Source organism: Gorilla gorilla, chromosome 5 (assembly GCF_029281585.2).
Source record: "Gorilla gorilla gorilla isolate KB3781 chromosome 5, NHGRI_mGorGor1-v2.1_pri, whole genome shotgun sequence".
In the NCBI taxonomy this organism is placed as follows: domain Eukaryota; kingdom Metazoa; phylum Chordata; class Mammalia; order Primates; family Hominidae; genus Gorilla; species Gorilla gorilla.
The window spans coordinates 17,918,785-17,940,719 of record NC_073229.2 but is presented as its reverse complement, the minus strand read 5'-3'; the positions used below and the strand labels follow the sequence as shown (position 1 = coordinate 17,940,719).

The 21,935-nt window shown below is 46.5% G+C and overlaps 1 protein-coding gene across 3 annotated transcripts in view; it reads right to left on the bottom strand.

Moving 5' to 3' along the window:
* Positions 1-21,935, bottom strand: part of DUSP22 (dual specificity phosphatase 22) — a 58,960-nt gene that overhangs the window by 32,447 nt on the left and 4,578 nt on the right. For 2 of the 3 annotated variants that reach the window (XM_019029925.4, XM_019029927.4), the window contains exons 2-3: positions 13,778-13,811; positions 6,377-6,459 (exon numbers count right to left, since the gene is read on the bottom strand). In XM_019029925.4, the coding sequence (XP_018885470.1) occupies positions 6,377-6,459; positions 13,778-13,811 (117 nt within the window). Of the gene's footprint in view, positions 1-6,376; positions 6,460-13,777; positions 13,812-21,935 lie in introns of those variants that run through there. The other variant, XM_063707285.1, reaches the window with a different exon arrangement.

Sequence of the window (21,935 nt, the reverse complement as noted above, 5' to 3'; positions counted from 1 at the left end):
TCAGCTTTTCCTAATGAGGATAAGCTCCATGAAGTCTGTGACGGCGTTTCCACAAGCTGTGTGCCAACCCTGGCATGGGGCTTGACCATGGCAAATCCTCCTTTAATTGACTGTCACTGTCTGTGTCTTGGATGCATGGTCCTCTTTGTAGAGCCAAGCTTTTAATGCCAAGCAAAGGTAGCTCTCTAGATTTCAATCAGAAAGTCACAGGAGCTGCACAGGGGATTACTGGTTGTAACAACTTAGGAAAAGATCATTCCGAACCAGAGGCCACAGCAGCTCTGTAGAACAGGACATCCACAGGCACCGCTGCTTACTAAGGAAGTGAGGAACTACAAAGGCTGCCCATATAAGCGAGGCTGCATTGCACTAACCAATCCTCTGGCTTCACAAATTGCTCATGATAAAGAAATCACTCTTGACCCCACTCTACTTTCACATCCTAATGAGCCACAAGGGGCCAAAGACGTGATGAGACATGATTTCTCACTTTGGAACGGGGCTAAATGGTGCAAATCTCGCCTTTCATCAGCAGACATCTGCAGAGGGGCCCCTGTGTGCTGGATCCAAGCCGAGTGCTGCAAGGACCAGAGAAACCCCAGCACGGCAGCTGCCTGTGGGCTCGAAGGCCAGCTCAGGAGCCCGATGTGGGCCATGAACACTTACGTCATCAAGCACAGGTTAAATGGAAGCTTAATATCCTACAGAAGCAGGGACAGTGCACACGTGTCTCATGGCCCAACTGAGAGTACAAACTGAAGATATTACAGAAAAGTGGCCGAAGTCCTGAGCTCGGAGGACCCTGACGGTGTCCCTCTCAGAGGAAGGAGAGCTGGGGCTGAGCTCGGAGGGAGGGGAGAATTCATGTGAGCAGGAGAGGGTGGGAAGAGAGGAAAGAGAATACACACATGCCTTCTTCAACTTTAAACACCCTTTATCATCTTGCTTCTGGCTTGCTTTACATTTGGGAAGCCAACAAAACTTTTGTTCAAGAGAAATGGGGTGGATCAGCAAGAGGAACACGTGGCAGGAAACCAGGGTCCCTCCAGGAGATCTCGGCCTCAGGCCCACGTGGCCGCTGGGCACTGACCCGGGGAAAAAGGATGGGGCCGTCCAAGCAGACTGGGCGTCTCACCTTGGTGAGTTTCCTCATCAATAAGCAGGTAAATAAAGACAGAAGTACAGGCACACAGTTAACAACCAGAGGAAGAAGCCAACTACAAACAAAACTAACACAAGTAAAGTCTTGGCATCAACACTTCAAAAAATGTCTTCAATGTTAAAAGAAATATAAACAGAATCACCAAGAATAAATGTCTGCATATGAAAACATCCCATTCTTTTAAAAACACCATAAATGGTTCACACTGAAAACAGAAAATATCCAAGCTGAACTCTAGCTCATAAAATCTACCTGGTATATACATACAATACCCTGGTCTTCATAAATGAGTATAAATCATTTTTTCTCTACTTGATCCTACACTGTCATCTTACAATATGTGTCATTTTTAAAAAGGTAAGGTTCTTCATGTTAGAAGCTTAGTGAAGGCATGAGAATATTTCTTAAAACTCTTTTTTTGTTAATAGTGAGAAATAGTTTTGTTTCCTGCAGGTGCTCTGCTTAAATACACAAAATGAAAAATGAAACACCGAAATTTTTACATTAGAAAGAGTTCTGTTTCTTTTTTTCAGGGGAAGGGAGAAACCTTTCATTGCTCAATATTAGTTTCTCAGCAACTACAAACAATATCAGGTTTCTGATTTGAAAAATCACTGTCTTTGCAATAGGAGTTTTCACCAGCCCTCAAACCTGGAGCCATCAGTAGACGCTGAAGACACTGCTCCCACCCGTCCCCACAAATAAGGAAACACTTTTCAGCACACAGGGGCAACTCCCTGACAAAGTCCTGAGCACGGAAACAGGCGAAGGAGGATTTTGCTTTTTCCTCTTAAACAGGTCTGGGCTTACTTTCTATTGAAATTAATATATGTGGCAATGATTTTCCACCACTTTACTAGCATCATGTGCTCCGAAGTTTTGATACCAAAAGTGTAGTCCTGAAGGTCTATGGCTGGCAGGAAGACCCTTGCCTCTGTAGTGAGAAGGCCTTGGTTCCAAGCCCTGGCCCTGCCACTTGCTGACAGATGATGTGAGAACCAGCCTGGTTAAGCCATAGAGGCACTAAATAACACCATCCACCTTGCTGGACTCAGAGTTCTCAGAGGAAGTCATGTCCTGGCATTCTCCACCAGCTGGAATGCCAGGGATCACATTTTCTGAATTCTTAGGCATCGCCAAAGGCCCAGTCAAATGTCTCCAGATTCAACGGCAGAAGAAGGATCTCATTCTCTGGGCTTCCACAGGCTCTGTTCCTATGGGATTTGCCACCTGCTCCAAGCCACAGCTCTTCTCTCACTGTCACCAATATTTATAAAGCAGCTACAACGTGTGTCTTGTGCATACACTAAAGGCTCTGCCAGGGAAGATCTTGGGATGAACTCACTTCTGTTACCCACAGTACCTGTCCCAAGACCTGGAACATAGTAGGAGCTCAAGAAATGAATAAATCAGTAACCCTTTGTCTTCAAAGGGAAGAACTATCTGGAAAGGGACGGGATGTGTGAAGAGGGTATTTGCAGCAAATAACAGCAAAAATCTTGCTAATTAAAAGGAAAGAAGAGCAAAGCTCTGTGCTGGTGATGGCATGGCAGGGAAAGGCACTTTCATACATTGCTAGTACAAGCACAAACAGCACAACCTTTTTCAAAGGTGATCTGGTAAGATCTAGCGATACCACTAAGGATATCAGAAACATCAGTCGTGCTAGGAGAGAACAGAGGCAGTGTGGCATGCTGGGAAAATCCCCAGTCTGGGAGAGGAGTCCCGGCTTCCCATCAAGCTACCCAGACAGCCATGGGAATCCCAGGCAAGTCCTTTCCTGTCTCCCAACGTCCAGGTTTTTGTCCACCCAATGATAGAGTTAGGCTTGCTGATCTCTAGACCCTGTTTAGCTGGGATTTCTGTCTCCGACAGAGAGCGGTGGGGCATAGAAATGGGTCAGAGCTCCTCAGAATCTCAGATGTGAATTTAGGGCTTACTAGAGAGCTTGAAGGTCCCCAAGTTTCTATTACGTTTCTAAGATCTTCATTCTGGAAGGTCTACTCCTTAGCTACTCTTCTGAAGAGGTAGTAACTGGAGACATAGTCCTTTTTCCCTTGGCTGACCACCTCACCAATCATGGTCCAGTGGATAAACACATCTTCTCTCATCCACCCAAGACGCATCAGAGACCACCCAGCCACTCCCTGACCAGAGGCAAGGCACAGCCACTCTGAAGGCCTGATAACAGTACCTTCTATTTTCTTTTTCCAGCCAGGCTGCTAGGAAGAGTACAAGATGCTATGAATGCTATTTTGGGAAACCCCAACCCCCAACAAATTACCCAAATAATGGGGTCCAATCTAATCCAACCAAAAGCAACCAAGTCACAAGTTCCTTAGTTCCTTCCTAAGTAAAAATGGGAGCCTCCTTACTTAGATCCCCTGGATTTCACAGGACATGTTCCCCGGGGGTCTCAGTAGGAGGCACATCACATAAGCAAGCACATACAATGTCTCCCGGCTCACAAAGGCTGATACATGTCTGCACAATAGGGCTCTCAAGCCTTTATTCCGACAACACAACCGTGAACCTTCCAGAGGGGAATAAAGTGTGCTAAGTTTTCTAAACTTGCATGGCCACATCCAACAATATGAATACCCTCTCTCACTTAGTCTCCATCACAATAAAGGCAGAACTAGAGTTTCCAAAAGCCCTTTGTAACTGATGCTAAGTACCCCAGAGCTTTAAACTCATTGAGATGTTTGTTGGAAATGACCCAAAGAAGTATCCACAGTGTAGTGCCCAATACATCGCTTCACAGCAGCAGGGCTCGCAGGACACCTGCATGGATGTAGCAGGACTAAAACCCTTCCATTTTAGACAGTAGCTACCTTCCCACTTCCTACCAAGCCCCAGCCTGGGGCTGCCCAGAGAAGCCAGCGGCCATTCAATAAATACGTATGGTTTTGAAGATCTCGGGAAATAAAGGAGGCCCAGCTCTCTCCTCTCCCACCATTTATCACCCTCACTTAGGGGCTCTCACCAGCCGGGGTCAGCTCACTGCATTTGCTTGACCCCGCACAGTCTCCCCGCTCACCTTCATTCCCTGCCCCATTTCTCTCCCAGGATCAGGGCTGGCAAAACAAGGAGCTGCTGAAGCACCAAACCCGTCCGCTAACTCCCCACCGACTCCAAACACATCATTTCCCTGACTCATCTCAGGCTGCGTGAGGACACAGCTTATGGATCTGGATTTGAAACTCAAGACAGAAGACTGCCTTTGTGCCCCAGGCAGACAGCTAAACAAAGATTTGGAACTTCTGAGACTATAACTTAATGTGGGCACCACCAATTCAAATAACTTTTGGCCCCTCACTTTTCCCCACTGTGCAATCAGAGGCTATTGTTTTAATTTTTAAAATAAGAATATATCATGAATTACTCGTGAAATTAAAGATTGATAAAATGCTAAGAGGGGCAATACTAATACATTATGCTACAAAACAGTGGCATAACAATAAATATAAAATCACATGGAAGTACTTATTATGAAGCTAAGATAATAATAGCGCCCAGAGACTACAATAGGGTGTCTCCAGGTAAAAGCCGTCCCAGTGAAGAAAAGGGGTAGCACTTCTCTCTCTCTTTTTTTAAAGGCAGAATTTGTCCTTACAGACTGAGCTACACAGGGAATAAAAAGAATGTGTAGTGTGTTGTGTCGGGAACACAGTTTGCCCACAGCTCTGAGGTTTTACACAATCAGCGGGCTCTTTATACCTGGGTTACAAACCCACCTGCTTTACTCGCTAGCCTGTGGTTTCCCAAGTGATAAGGGCTGGAGCTCTTTGATTTCTAACACTGGCAGATCTCCTATCTACACAGAAGTTACAATGTGAGCAGATTTAAGGGTCATGTGCACACATGACAGTGTGTTCCATTAAATGGAGTATGAAGCAGGGAGGCAGGCCTGGGGCTGAGGGTGGAGAGGGCATCTCTGCAATTTATTAAAATAAAGGAAACCTCAAGCCTCATCTTGTGATTTAAGAGGAAGTCAATCATGACCAGTTTGCAGTTTAACTTAGCATCTTGGCCATAGCTTGGCTGTATTTTAAATACAAACTATTGTTGACAGATTAAAAAATGGAGTGGTTATTTTCAAAGGAACTGTTAGGCTCCAAAAAAATGTTTTGTTGTTGTTGTTATTTCCAATAAAATCATGCTGGAACACAAATTACAGCACCTTAGCAAAAAAAAAAAAAAAAAAAATTATGAGCTAAACAATACAAGGAAGTAGGAGCTCAGAGATCTGGAGAAATTAATTGAGGTTTGTTCACCACCTATGATTCTCTGGTACTACAATGTTTAGTAGAATCATTTATTATTCTACATTCTCATCAGTTTTAGCTTGCTTTATACTAACTAAAATCTGGCAGCCCTAATGGCTAAAGAAAATAGATACATTTAAAATAAAAAACATTACCTACTCTTGCCTAATATAAATTTAAATGAAAACAGCCTGAACCGGGATTCTTTCTTTCAGAACAAGCCACCCCTCCCTTTCCAACACCCCACCCTAAAATAGAAAAACACATACACATCACAACCACACAGCATTATTTTCTAAAAGGAGGTAACTCGGGCTCTTTCAAGGCCAATAAACATAAATAGATTTTACCTCTAGCCAACAGCTCAAACCGTCCATTAGGGTAAATTTAAAGATGTTTTTGGAATTAGTGCACAAGCAGACACACCCTGTTTACCCCGAAAACCTAAAACACAACAGCTTCTACACCGAGAGTCTCCACATTAGAGCAGCCCTGGGAACCCTCCAGGACGATTCACCTTCTGTTTTCTGTGACCCCTGAATGCCAGTGGTAGTTATTCGAGCTTAAATGGGACAAAATCAGGAAAATGAGCAGGCTGAATTTTTTTGGATTTTAAAACCAGAGATAATTCTGAAAGGAATGAAAATGGGGTTTAAATGTCCTTAAGGTCCAGAGGGAAATGCAGCCTCAGCTTATTCCTAGGCATTTAGCCACGAAAGCCAAAGTGGCAATGCAGCAGGAGTGTGATCAGAAAAAGCACACACCCTCGCGCCACGCTACAGACAGCGCGTTAACATCAACACGGCCTGAACACAATGGGAATGCCGCCAGAGATCACAGGAGTACGTTCGCATTGGAGAGAACCTGGTTGCCTTCATTAACGTCATAGGCACTCCCACGGAATACAAATGAGGACACCCACACACGCCCCACGGTGCTCTCTTACCTCCAACATAGGCCTGGCACTATCGTGGACAGACAGAATATGTGTCACCTTGTTCTTGCTCAATTGTTCCGCGTCTCTGGCATCTGTCAGAGAAGAAAGGGGATGGACATTTTGATATCTTTGCAAGTTAATTACTCCTAAAGTCTAGCCAGAAAAAAAAAACCCACAAAATGACTTGCATATTTCTTTCCTGAAACTTTATAACTGACCATACATGTAGGAAATTTAGGGCTACTGCTTTCATATATTTTGCCTAACTTTATTTCTTTTTTTTTTTTTTTTTGAGACAGAGTCTCGCTCTGTCGCCCAGGCTGGAGTGCAGTGGCACGATCTCGGCTCACTGCAAGCTCCGCCTCCCGGGTTCCCGCCATTCTCCTGCCTCAGCCTCCCGAGTAGCTGGGACTACAGGCGCCCACCACCACGCCTGACTAAGTTTTTGTATTTTTAGTAGAGACGGGGTTTCACCATGTTAGCCAGGATGGTCTCGATCTCCTGACCTCGTGAGCCGCCCGCCTCGGCCTCCCAAAATGCTGGGATTACAGGCGTGAGCCACCGCGCCCAGCCTAGCCTAACTTTATTTCTGATTGTCTCATCTTTTGACCCAGAGTGAGAAAGAAAAAAACTTTCTATGAGGAAGAAGAGTCCCTTTAAATGATCAGGCGCAGAAAGGCCTCTGTAATATAACAGCAGTCTCCTCTCACTCCCCCTTGAGCTAAATGGTTACCTTGAAGCCATCTGCTATGTGGTCCCTAGACTGATGCCAAGTAGCCATAAAATGCCATACATCATAGTTCAATATCGTATAGCCAGGCACTAACCAATGTTATTTCTATAAACCAATGAGAATTCCTGCTGAACAATTTTTTGTAATTGCCACTCTCCTGATTCGTCTTTTTTTTTTAAAAAACTTGAGCCCCTATTTTACTCTCCGGGGCACTGCCCAAGGCAACCTGAAAGTGTGTTTCAGGCTACAGTCCTCAAGCTTGGCCCAAATAAACTCTCTGTATTAATTTTGCCTCAGCTTCTTCCTTTTAGGCAACAAAAGTGTTAATCTAGAAATTGAAATGCACTTAGATTAATAAACATTGTAATCATGATGGATTACATGGATTACATCGTCAAGAAGGTAAATTTACGAGACCATTTTGTAGTCAGCATTTGTAAGAGATGACCTTAGGTCAGTCTTTCTGCATGAGACACATAATATTAGGGATATTTAAAATTTTTTTTTAATTCAATGGCCTCTTAATGATGAGAATTCTTAAAAAGCTAAATACAAAACCATTAACTCTAGAAGACAAAGGAAACTGCCCATTACTTCTTTCCCCAGATGTCAAAAGCAGGGACAGTTCTGGATTCAGACAGGACTGTGGTTTACATCATCTATATTCACTTTAAAGCACAATTAAAAAATGAAACTTTTTCTGGAAATTCCAAACAGAACTGTCTATCAGCTATCAGTTGGCTATTAAATTATCTCCATATGAAACTAAGAAGTTAACAAAATTATATTCCCTTCCAATGTCCCTACCTGCAAAAAGAAGACCGAATGGTGTGATCCCCTGAAGTGGAACCCTTCTACTAATCTACAAAACAGGGGGCCAGCAGGAAATGAGGAGGTCCACTTCCCTACGCCCCCATCCCAGCCTGGCCGAGCTTTTCTAAATGATACAGGAGAAATGGATCGAAAGGCAAATGTTTAGGCCGGGCGTGGTGACTCACACCTGTAATCCCGGAACTTTGGGCGGCCGCGACGGGCCGATCACCTGAGGTCAGGAGTGTGAGACCAGCCTGGTTACCACGGCGAAACCACATCTCTACTAAAATTACAAAAATTAGCTGGGCGTGGTGGTGTGCACCTGTAAACCCCACTACTCAGGAGGCTGAGGCAGGAGAATCGCTTGAACCCAGGAGGCGGAGGTTGCAGTGAGCCGAGATCGCCCCACTGAACTCCAGCCTGGGCAACAGAGTGAGATTCCATCTCAAGCAAAACAAAACGAAACAAAACAACAACAACAAAGAAAGGCAAATGTTTAATTATCATGGTTCTGGAGACTATTTCATGGCATGGGAAAATGCTCAGGGTATAATGTAAGGCAGGTACCAAACCATAAATATGACACAAACCCAATGTATAAAAATGCAGAGACAAACACATGGCAGGGAGGATGGCGGGACTGGTACAAAGACAGCCCCAGCTCAGAGACGGAATTACAAGGGTTTTCTTCCTTCTTTATAGTGTGTGTGTGTGTGTGTGTGTGTTCTACATGAGTGGCTCTGAAGTTTAACACCCTGTGAACTACCAAGAGGCTAGTTAGAAAGATCTACCCTGGGGCTGAGGAATCTCCATTTCTAACAAGCCTTGATAATGAAGCAGAAGTCAAGAAACGTTGTTCTAAACATTCAGCAACGTCAGGAAGAAAAATTTAGGTGATATTAAAATACCAGTTTTAAGACTCTTTTCATTGCTCCAACCTCTCAGGCTTCAAATTCCAGGCTATTGCTTTCCCAGATTCAAATTTTCGAGCTTCAAATTTAGGGCTATTGTTTTCAAGTATTTTGCCTAAGTTTATTTCTGACCGGCTCATCTTTTGACCCAAGGTGAGAAAGAAAAAACCTTTTTATACGAGGAACATGAGCCCTTTAAGTTATCAGGCTCAGAAAGGCGTCTATAATATAATAGCAGTCTCCCCTCACTCCCCCTTGAGCTAAATAAATAGTTACCTCAAAGCCACCTGCTATGGATGAGAGCCATCTACATAGCACATGGGGACTCACTGCCAACCCCCAACCCCTCACAAGTTGGGGTACCAGCAAGGCTAGCTTAGAATTAATTAGGCAGAAGCTAGAATCGTTTTGGAAGCCACAGGCAGCCAGTTCCCACATTCACACCAAAATGGGATTTTCCAATCGCCACCAGCATGGACATTTTAGACAAGCAGTGAAACACACAAAGCCACAGCTTCAGCGCTCACAGAACCTGGAGGAGGTGGGTCAGGGATCCAGTAGAGGCGGGGCAGCCTGATGGTGCCAGCTCATCTGACCCACCCACTTGGCTCCTCCAGACACCCATTCCACCTGGCATTTGAATGTTAACCATCCATATTTGTTTCAATCTACTTTTCTCCTTTCACAAAGCTTTATTGGGATATAATTCACATACCATAATACGGACCCTGATCAAGAATACGATTCAATGGTTTCATACGTTCACAAGGCTGCACAATCGCCACATATGTAACTTTAGAACATTTTTTTCACCCCGTAAATATGCTTTGATAATACAGAGTGAATCTTTTTAAAGTGGCCTGGGGAAAAAAAGTATACATTTCTGAATAGAGAAGACCACTTGATATCACAACAGCCCACTGCCTGCTGGACTCCAAAGCACAGGGAAGCACTCCGGGGCCAGCACCTCCCCTCTTCCTCACCGCACGCTAGCACCGTGTTCGCTGATGCATCCTTTCCCATAAGGCACAGGCTCTGCCCACTTACTTCAGAGTGCATAAAATGCTTAATCAAACCTGCTGGGTGATGACCCTGGAACTTTAATTCTTACAGACTTCACACTATTGATTGTCCTGGAAGGCGACCTACAACCATGAGCAGCGAGGTAATGAGCTGGGAATCCAGCTGTAAGGCTCAAGGTGGAGTTTCCTAATGTGCACAGACACAAGCTTGTATACTTCAAACTAGCTCCTCCTGAGCACAGACCTAGAGGGGCAGAACTTAGCGCTTTGGTGCTCAACATGGGGTCCTCCAACCGGCAGCACAGCATCACCTGGAGCTGACTGCACCCCAGGTCTACTTGATCGAACATGCACTTTAAGAAGAACCCCAGAAGGTCATGTGCACCCTAACTCCGAGCCCTGGAGGGAATGACCTTTGGCCTGGTGCCAGTGGGCCCCTCCCCAACTGGCAGTCACAAATGCAACAGGTTAGTAATTCATAAAACCAACAGGAAGGTTACCAGTTAGAATTCATGTGGAAAAAATAAGTCTGGATGGACATATGCTGACCTGTTAAGCATGGTGATTTTGTCTCAGTAAGCTGACAGCAGACTACCTCTGACCAGGCTGGCCTTGTCCAAACAACTGGGTACCCACCAGGACTGTCTGTCTTACTGGCAAACACAAAACACAAGCTCAAGACTGCGAACATGGTCTCAATGCACACCACTCACGTACACACAGTACCTAAGAGCGTTCCCACTTTTCTAGAATTCTGTGGACATCTTCAAACAATGAGGGCTTCGTCTGTCAGGTGACATCCACTGTTGCTGGTGCCAAGTTGTAAGGAAGCCACGGACCCACCCTCCGGCCCAGGGGGGGGCTGCTCTCTCTGGCTTCCACTCCCTGCCTTCCCTCCTGGCTTCTGGGCAAGGCTGCCTGCTGCATCCTGGAGCCTCAACAGAGAGGCTCTCACCAAAGCATCCAAGACCCAAAGACCGGGCTCCAGAGCTGGGTTTGTTTGTGGTTCTTCTCCAGGAGCAAAAATCACCAGGCGCTACAAAACCATTTGTGGATTCATTACTAAGCTTTTTTTTCTTAAGGGTTGCAGAGTGACAGGCAAGGGATCCTACTGAAAGGAAGGAGGGAAGAGGAGAAGGAAGGGAGAGAGGGAGAGAAGTGGGGAGGGAAGAAAGGAAACGGGAAGGGGAAGAGAAGGGAGGGGAGGAAGGAGAAGGGACAGAAGAAGGGAGTGACTGTTTACGTTCCTTTCTACTCTACTGGTTCTTGTGTTACAAGAGGCACATATTACTCGTGATTTTAAAAGAGCAAGATAAATGACTATATGAGATGCCAGGCAAGAGCACAGATGACAGCTGGATTCACCGCCCAGGAAAAAAGAAAGAGGCCACATTCCACATTGGGTTTCCACCCTTGCCAGCCAATGCCACCCAGCTGCCTACTGCAGACCTGGCATCTATCGGGCTCCCATGGCAGTAGCAGTGAGTGTGTGGGTGCTTATTTATCAGGGCACCAGGTATTGGGCACTGAGCCCACCGAGGGCATCACCCATTGTCTGGGTCAGCCCTGCTACAGCCCTGTGAGACAGACTCCATCTTCCCAGTCTACACCCCCAGGTGTGTAACTCATGTGAGGACACACACTGGCCCCTTCCTGTTCTGCACCTGCTGTTGGACTCTGATAGCCTGAGGGCAGGGACGCTGGTCCACATTCAACTCCCAGCACATCGTGTGTTCCCGATAAGCTTGTGCAATGAACAAGTGAATTCACAGCACAATTGGGGAAAATACTTCCTCTCCTTCGAGCCACTCGCCAATTCACTGTACTCTCATTCCTTTCTTTTAGATAAGCCTTGTACCTGGAAAGCGTTTAATAAATATTTGGCTAACGAGTGAATAAAACACAACCTTATACCAATATCAGAATAACTTAAGGTAATAACGCAGCATTAACCCTATGAACAAGGAGAGGTGGTGGGCTGTTTACAACACTCTCATAGATGAAACCACAAAGCACAAGATCCAGGAACTTGCAAGGAGTCCTATGTTATTGAATATTTAGAAAACAGGTATAGCTTGTAGTGTGAAAAGAGTTTTAAATATTTCCTTAAAGCTGTCCTTCCAAAAAAAGTAACCTTTCATGATTAAGGCTAAAACTCTCACATACTGTTGTCAGAGTGTTGAATTTGGTTCATATTTATTAAAATTTTTAATTTCAAACCTTTCATCTAGCAATTCTACTTCTAAGAACTTATCCTAAACTCTGTTCTCAAAGACACTCCCTTTCCCCATGAAAAGAGTTAATAACTCACTAAATAACTCTGACGTTTGCTACATTAATGTATCCTGGCCTACTCACCACAAAGGGTTTGCTTCTTTTTCAGAACTACAAAGCTTACTAATTTAGCAAGTCCAGTACTATTTTTAACATGTTCTTGTAGCAATTAGCAGCTGTCAGCTCTCTGTGCTCAATTCTCTTTGAGGCCTATTAGTGAGCTGGGGGGATAGGGGGGTGTGTGTGGAAACAGACATTATAGAGCAACAATAAAGATTATTTGTACAATCAATTTGAATCTGAACTCAGAAATTTCAGCAACATCCAGAAAGCCAACAGGAGTGGCCATGTTCTGGCTTGTTAGGGAAGGGAGGAGCATTAGCTGCCTATGACACAGTCTGGCTCTGTCCAACCTAACATGAGTGGGGACCTGCCTGCAAGCTTCCCAGGTCTCTCCCATCCTATTAAGGGCCCCTCATCTCTATCTTCCCACCTCATCTCAGTGATGAGGTGGGAAGATACCCACACAAACTTACACAAACTCTGCATGTCACCTGGCAGGGGGACTTGGCCCCTCCCTGGAAGCCAACAAGCCCAGTGACCACCGTGCTCCAGAGCTGAGTGAAAATAGAGTCAATAGCTGACAGTAAATCAATCAGTACTGAACAAGTGGCAGGAAATGTGTGAGAAGAGAAGCACCAGATGAGAAGAATCTGCCAGAGATGAAATTGTCACTCTTGTTTCCCGGGTGACTTAAAAAGAACAGGCTTCTGAAAATTTCTCAATAGTAACTAAAAAATGAAAGTTGTAAAAGGTTATAAATAAGTCACATGATTGCTAAATGTGCCTGTTGTCCAAGACCTTTTGATGATAATGTTCCAAGGTGTGGAGAGTTCAAAGGAGAACCAGGGCAGAGCTGGAGCGGGCACAGCCTCACACCACTCCATCAGGTGATGGTCAAGGGGCTGCGGTGCACCCAGCCTCACACCACTCCATCAGGTGATGGTCAAGGGGCTGCGGTGCACCCAGCCTCACACCACTCCATCAGGTGATGGTCAAGGGGCTGCGGTGCACCCAGCAAGGGGCTTGGGTGCAAGTGGGGGCCACTCCCAGAACAGACTGTAGACTGAGTCTACACTTTGCCTGTCAATCTCACCCAGAAGTCTAAAGCTCATCTTTTAAAAAGTGAACTCACTTTTGGTGGAAACAGTCCAAGTGTCCACGAACAAATAAATGGAAGCAAAATGAGGCCTATGCACACAATGGAGTATTATTCAGCTTTAAGAAGGAAGGCCATTCTGACACACGCTACGACACGGATGAACTGTGACACTGTGCTCAGTAAAATAAGCCAGTCCCAAAAGCACAAATACTGCATGATTTCACTAAGAGGAGGCTCCGATAGTTGTGAGATTCACAGAGGCAGAAAGCAGAATGGTGGCTGCCCGGGGCTGGGAGGAGAGGAATGGGGAGTTGGTGTTTTAAGGGACACAGTTTCAGTTTGGGAACATGAAAAGTCCTGCAGAAGGATGTTGGTGATGGCTGCACAGCAATGCAAATTACTTAAAGCCACTGACCTATACACTTTAAAATGCTCAAGATGACACATTTTATGTTATGTGTATTTTATCACAACAATAAAAAAGCAAGAACTCACCTTTGAAGTTGCCGATGTACAGGCCAGGCAGGATCTAGGAGAGAGACAGACACAGACATGAGCATGGCAGACTCTAAGTGGATGGTATTGCAGAAGGGGGCCTCATCCAGCAGCAGGATCCCTGCAAAGGCCAGGTGCTTCCCCAGTACAGCACCTCCCTGACAGACACGTGGGTGACCCAACATCCCCAGCGGCCTGTGGAAGGCTGTGGGTTGGCGCCCATCGACTCACTGGGTTTAGGGCCCGGCTTCGACCCCATCATCCTCATTTGCAGCTCTGCAGTGCTGGTGGGCATTCTGAGGGTCCAAGTCCCCTGCCCCGCCTGCCCACCCTGGCCCCACAGCCCTGGTGGCCCTGCAGCTCTGCACTCTGCTGCACGAGGCCACTGCACACACAGCGCCCACCGCACACACGGCGCCCACCGCACACACGGTGCCCACTGCAGGCGGTTACACTCCCGCCCACCTCACCCTTGGCCAGTCCTGAGCCCCAAGTCCAGGGTTGGCCCCCGGCTCAGTGACGGTAGCCCTCTATGTCCCCTGTGTGGCGATGCTGCTGCGAGGGCATGACCAGGTGAAGGCCCATCTTTCTGTTGGGGAAAACTCCTTGGGCAGCAAACGAATCCTGTTGCTCACTGCTGCCTCCCCAGCCCCAGGCCAGGATGACAGTCAACAAGGGGTTGTTAAATAAATGATCCAACCTCCAAATGTATGCAGGTTAATAAGAACACATCTTTGTTGCAAAATGTCAACTTCTTCTAAGGCAGTGGTTCTCAAACCAAACTCCCCATCAGAACTCCAGAATCTGTTAAAAATACACATTTCTGGGCAAGCCCTCCTCTCCACCTCCAGCCCCCATATGGAATGATTTAGCAGGTCGGCAACGAGAAATTGGGGTGCTTTCTTTCACACCCACGATTTGCGAAATAGGAAGCAAATTCTTGTCTTGCCAGCACTTTGCATGGACACTCTGAAATTTAAATAAGGACACAGTACCACTCGTTAACGTATGCTCACTATATCACTTGCCACGATTTCCAAGCACATACAACCAGCTCGTTTTGGTGACGCTTCACCACAGATCCCTGGATGTCCTAGCCTCGCCCCCCGTCTGCCATCCCTGCAGCTCCCCTATCTTCCTTCACTCCCACTGAGAAAGTCGAAAGAGCCTGTAGTACGGTTCTTCATGTTTGCTGATTTCTTCAAGCATCTTCCTGGCCACCGGCTGCCTCGCTAAAAACCGATGGCTCATGTCTAGTCATTGCAGGGGATCTATCGTGGCTCACATCAGGGCAGCAGTGCTGGGCCCAGAGCTAGCCTCTGTGCAGAGGGACAACCAGCCAAGGGGCCACGTAATGTATCGGCCAAACTGGGACAGTCCAAGAATGAAAAGAGGCTTCGCTAATCATTACTCCGGGACAACAGTCTATACTTTATCATTCCTATCTTGAAAGACAGGAACAATGCAAGTTCGTCCTGGATGTGGATCCCACTGATGTTCTCTGGCAATGCTTGACTGCACAGAGCTTTGCTGTGTGTAGTCTCTCGTTCCCGAGGGTCTCTCCTGCCTTTTTTAGGATGTGGCAGTAGACACTAGAGAGCATCATTGCCATGTGGTTCTTTTGTCTGGCAGTGCAATGACCCCTCCTTGACCAAACTTTAGTCAGGTTCCTCTGAGTCCTTTTCTCAACAAGTCCTGGTCCTTGGCCGACCGAGTCCAGTGCGAGCAGAGACCTGCTAAGTGTATCCCCTAAGACCCCACCGAGCTCCTGTTCCTCCACCCCGATGTCTAATCCAGTTCCTCTGAGTGGTATTCCACCCACTCCCTCACCCTGCCCTTGGCTTTCCATCCACCCTTGTTCCTGCCATATTGGAGTCGCGTCCTCCCCTGTTGCGATGGTCTTGAATAGAGTCTTCCTTGCTGGCTTAACCAAGTGTCAGGATCACTTTTTACAGCAGTGACTCTACAGTTATAATCACTGGGCGATTTTCTAGATCAAAATGTTTCTAGACTATAAGCATGTTTATCTGCCCAAAGTCAGAGAACGTATCATAGTGGCTAAAGTTCCTCAGGCACAATGCTGGGCACTCAGGGTAGAGGTGTGACTGAGAGAGACAGGGCCTGCCCTCATGAGCAGCTCACACAGGGAAAGTGGAGGTGACCTGACCACTCTGGGGTCGCAGAGGGCTTCCTGGGGACAGTGACACTCAGGACCTGCAGCCCAAGAGCACTGGGCAGACAGGGAGGGGACAGCAGAACGGTCAGCCTGCAGAAAGGGTCCTGTCTCTACTGGAGGGAGTGGGAGAGAGGTGGAGAGAAGGCAGGCGCCAGTGCAAGGAGCTGGTCCTGCACAGCAGACACTGTGGCCACTGGCCACTATCCAGACTCCAAGTTAGGTGCCATGAAATGGAATACTACTAAGACGCCTAAGATGTGTGGGGCTGTGAGGAAGACGATCTTACGCGTTTTAACTTAATATGTCTTGAAAATGGTATGAAAAACAGGAAAGGTACAGCTGTGTGCAAGTACACTCCCTTCGTCACCACGCTCACCTCCGTGACGGCGATGGCGCGGTCCTGGAGGAGGGCTTCTGCATTTCTCTCTGAGCTTGCCTACGCCATCTGACACTCTAGTCCCGTGCATGCACTATGCCAATTTACATTTTTTTTAAATCAAGAGGGATTATTTGGAAAACAGATTATGGCCCATTTTTGCTTTTTTTCTTTGTACATCTACTACCTTCTCTACTAAGCACAAATTAATACATTTTACATTATCTTTAAAATTAAATGAGGGCATGAGAGTAAACCGTCTCTACATTCTAATGTTGTAGAACCATGATTTTCTGACTCCTAAATTCATCGTCTGGAGCCCGGCTTGCTGCAGGACTATCTCAAGCAAACCACTGTTTTCCCACCACCGTTGTCAAGTCCTCCTGCCCCTGATGGTGCCACCTTCTCCCAGTCACCCCGAATGAAAACCCAGGGCTCCCACCGCTGTGGCACCTCTGTCTCAATTCTCCGCTCCCCTCCTTCCGGGAATTAGAAGGCCCCTCACACTCTCCCTCCTCAGCCTTGCGCAGAGCCTCAATTCACACAGGGGTTACAGTAGTAAACACTGAACTCATTCCTCTGTCCTATCAAATTAATTTTCTAAAGCCATATTCTTCCTGGGTGATTTTCTACCTCAAAATGTTCAGTAACAACCCTTTTACTTAAAAAATCAAGGCCAAACATTGAACTAAATATTCAGCATGGCTTCCGCAGGTTGGCTCCAACCGATCTCTGAAGGATTTCCCCCAACTTCTTTCTTATGTCCAGCCGAGCCAGGTCATCCCCATTCTCCCAATACCCCTTACTGGTCCCATCTTGCAATAGCACTTTCTTTGCCCTAAATATTCTTTCTAAACAGAGAAGAGGTTCCCACTGTTTGGGGACCTTTATCCCTTGGGTATGCTCGAAAACCACAAACCCTGTAATGGCCATTTATCTTATTGGTTTTCCAGTCTCTGAAACCCTTTCCTAGGTTTGGGGATACCCTAGCCCCAGGGAGTCTTGGTGGGAAGCAGAGCCCAGCTGTTAGTATAGAAGCTGCCAATGCCAGATACCTGCTCATATAAGCCTTTGCTGCTACACGGGTGTGACCCACGTGTAACATGTCTGCACGCCGGCTGCAGGGATAGCCTAGAGTGTCCTCTTTGGCAACAGAGGCAGCAGGGTTGGTGGCACATTCAGTGTCCACTGGCTGTAGCATCAGCATCTTGTGGTAGCCCCAGAAATGCTCTCACTGACCAGTTACAGCATCTGCTCCTGCCAAGGTTGCCCCTGAGTCTGGCTCTCCAGCCTTCCAGGCTGTCTGCCCTGTTCTACCTAAGGTAACCACATTTGGATGCTGTTGCTTACAGCCAAGGACGCTGATGTGGGCTTTCAACCTGGAAAAATGCATAAATGCAGAAGAGTGCACAGATCTTGAGGCAAGTCACAGGCACAGCAGGTCTGTTCCTGCCCTGCCTCTAGTACCGAGACCTACCCGCCCTACTAGGACCAGCTCAACCAGGAACCCTCCAGAGATCACTCCGACAGGAGACTCTGCCCTCTCTGGACTTCACTGCTGCTCATTTGCCATTTACTTCCACGCAGCAGCTCTCCCACTCATGTGCTCCTCTTTGAACTTTCAGGCTCAGCTTCTTAGCATCTCCCCTCTGAATTCCTGCAGCAGCTTCCTAGTGAGCTCCCTACCTCCAAACTGAGTGGTCCCTCCAAAGGATTCCTCAAACCATCTCAAGTGCAAAGTTGATTGTGTGACTCTTCAGCTTAGGGCTCCATGTAGCTTTCAGCATGAAACCCAAATTCTACACCTTGGCAAGGGAGACCTTTCAGGAGTGGACCCTCAAATGTCTTCAGCCTGAGCCCGAGGCCGAAGGCATTCTCCAATCTCACCCACATCTAAGGAAGTGACCACGGTGCAACCAACCAACATGGCTATGCAGAGACGCAGGCCAGGGCCCCCAAATTCCAGGCTGTTTTATGGGAAACAGCCCAATTTTCAAATATTGTCAATTAAATTTTAAAAACCACTAAAATACTGTGGTTGACAAACTAAACCCATCTGTGGGCTGACCAGGGCCCATGGACCTCCAGTCTACGATCTCTACCTGCTGCCTGTATCTTCTTTTTTGTAAATATATTTTTGAACTCGATTGGTTCTCCCTTGGGTAGGTACTCAAGTCAACATTTCTCCAATGAATGAGTGAACAAACAGACAATGTGAACAGGGTGAGAGGAAAGGAGAGAGAAAAAATGATGATGAGTGAAGCCTGATACGAGCTGTGCCAGGGAGAGGGAACGCTGCCCCTTTCTGCCCTGAGTGGACTTCCACATGTGAAACGGTGCCTGGCCACACCTGTGGCACGGGCCTGGTGCTGGGGAGCTGCTGCAGCAGCGTGCTGGCAAGGATGGGAAGTCCGACCTGAGGAGGCAACTTCTTAAAAGGAATTGAAGATGAGTATTTTACATACATTTTAAATATTTTTAAGTAATGTAAAGAGAAGACCAAATTGTGTCAGTCAACCTTTAACTTCATGTTTCAGACCAGGAGATTGAGCTAGAGTTTCAAGACTGGAAATAGAAAGCAGGTTGCTGAATCCCTCTCTGTAGTCACAGTATGATTCTCTTCCATATAGAATTACAAACAAGATTAAGCAGGGCTGGTTTCAAGGAGACTAAATAAAAGGCCCATGAATATTTCAACTTCTACACTAGTCAGCTTCATAATTCAGACTTGAAACCCAAAAATTTTGACCCATCTATTTTCATGATATTTTTGTTGCTGGTAATCCCTGAGTACAGAGAAAGAGAACATGAAATAAAATCAAATAATTTTCCAGCAGAGAGACGATTTATAGAGGAGACCTGGGAACAACAAGGTGTTCATCTACAACAACCTGGCTGACCAGCCCACGCAGGAGCTGAGCTCAAGCCAGAAGCAAGAAAAACAGAGAGAAAATGAAATCATTACCATCTGGTAGAAAGCAAGGACAAGTTGGAAAGAAAAGCCTGTAAAGGCAACTTGGGAATGTCCCACTATGCTAAAGTAATAAGCACAGAATTGGTGCTAAGCATCTGTGGGCCTCTGAAACTGCTGCTCTTTCCCTTTGCTGGGGACACCGTTCCTGAGTGGCCTCCCACAAGATGACCGTTTCCAGGGAGGTCTCTCCTGACCACCAAACTCCCTGGCACTCTCTCTCTCTCATATCGCCTTGTTTTATTTTCTTCACCATATTTATCAGTGGCTAAATGGCTGTATTCATTTCCTTACTTTCGGACTGATCTTGCAGCAGAGGGTGCATCCGTCTTGTCTCCTAATGTGTCCCTAAAACCTGCCCAGAGTCTAACACACTAAGAGGAAGTCAGTGAACAAACGGTGACGAAACAGCACAGGCCACAGAGGAAGACGGTCTCTGGCATTCCGCAGGTCAAAGATTCCTGTTTTCTGTTACAAGACCGTCTGGGCATAGACAATATAGGCAGAATCCTTCTGCAGAAATGCTTTGAAATCACCCTAAAGACTCTCCACGCTTGATGGTTCCTCCTGATGGACAGCTTCACACCCACGTACTACACTGTGCGAACTCCAGCTTCACAGAAATGCAAAAACACAAATCCTCAGCCACAAAAACGCACTTAAGCACAAAAGAATACTGCTTCTAAGGCAGGAAATATTTTGAGTTTATTTTTTAAACATTTATTTTAGTCCTTCAGGATGCATGGCATCTAAGAACCCCACCCAAACTGATGCTGAGAAGTAAACTCCTGAGCAAGCAGCTGCACAAGGCCATGTGTGGGGTGGGGGTGGCAGCGGAATCTTAATTCTTTCTATGTCAGAAAGGACTTTCTGGGTTTCAAAGCCAGGGATGAAGGGGAAAACTTTGGTGGATTCCTTGAAGGGTTAAATGTCACCGAGATGTTTTAAATGCCATTTGGCCATGGACTTAACCAGTTTGCATATAAAAAGGGAAGAATATGAGAATACTCTCCTGGGCCCTAGAACACTGCCTTTAACGTCTGTTCTTCAACATGAAATAAAAATGTAATATTAAATGGAGAAAAGAGAGAGCCCTCAGGGTGTGGTGTAGAGGAAAGGAACCAGAGCCCACCGGCACGTGGCCATCTGTCTGTCAGTCCTGCAGCAGTGGCTGAGTGTTCATTTCCTGCAGGAGGCTCCGCTCTAAGCTGCCTGGGACTGATCTGCACGGCAGGGTCTTCGTGTCTTTCATATTAACAGCTCACTACAGGATCTAACCCAGTGCCTTGACTGTGTTCAATAATAATATGGTGAACAGGTGCATGGATGGATGACTGGATTATGCAGGCAACCACGTCACCTGCTGCCAGGTGGAAACAAATGAATTTAGCAGCACAAAGATGCCTGACCTTCCAGCCCCTTCCGTACGAAAACAGAGCTTCTCAACCCTGTAAGCCCTATTCCACCTTTTGATAACTCTCCAGTTCCAGATCACACAGGCCGCAGGAAATTCTGAGAGGAAGAACCCTCAATAGTGGTTCTCAACTGGGGATGATTTCACTCCCCAGGGGGTATCTGCCAACATCAGGGACATTTTTGGTTGTCACAGGTGGGGAGGTGCTACTGGCAACTATTGAGTGAAGATCTGAGATGTTGCTAAACCTCTCATAATCCACATGGCAGTCTCACAAGTAATTATCCTGAAATGTCTACAGGTGTAGCCGTCGAGGAACACCGGTCTATGCCTAGAGGGAACATATTCTCTTTGAATTATAATCCTTTCCCAACTATACTCCCTCATCCTCCTAACAGGGCAAGAGCCATCCTCAAACAAGTGTCAGTCACATCCAAGAACACTCAAAACAGACTGTATTTGCACTTTACAGTTTGGAAAAATGTGTTCTAATAAATTCCCATTTGCTTCTCCCAATAACCCAATTAGTAATCCGGGAAGGTATCATTACCCTTATTTTACAGCCAGTAAGGAGACTGGATTAGCTAACCACCTAAGGTTTTTTAGTTCTATACATCTATGAATCTAGGAAGGAAAAAAATCCTGAAGCTTAGAAACATTTAAGTGACTTCTTCAGGATCACACCCATGAAGCAGCAGTGGTGGAGGTGCCCCAGATCAGGCTTTTTGTTAGCCAGCCCCTCTTAGCAACAGTGCGCTCCCCATGGAAACAAGATGCACCCACTGAAGTGAGGTCTCCCAGCACCACGAGAGGCTTCCAGAGAAGCACAGGGATGGCAGCCATTCCCACCAGGCAGGGTGCTTTCAGAGGATACACAGCAGGGAGGAAGGAAGAGGCCACAAGACCAGGCAGGCCGGATGCTTGATGAGCTAAACGAACCCTGGCAGTCAGTGAAGGGCAAGATGCCAACCAGAGGGTCCTCATATCCTGCCCTAGAATGCAAGGCTTCAGCCCACTTTTAGGCTGATCAAGATAAAGACTTCTTGCACATGAGAAGCATTTGGGGCAGCCTTCTCTGACATAATGTTTGGCTAGAGACTAGTCGTTTGTTTTGTTTTTAATGGGGTATTGTAGTACTGAAGACTAATAAGTAGACAGTGAGGATAGGAGTTTTGTTTATAGGCTCTCCCCCAAAAGATTTGAGGGTTCAGACTCGAGAGA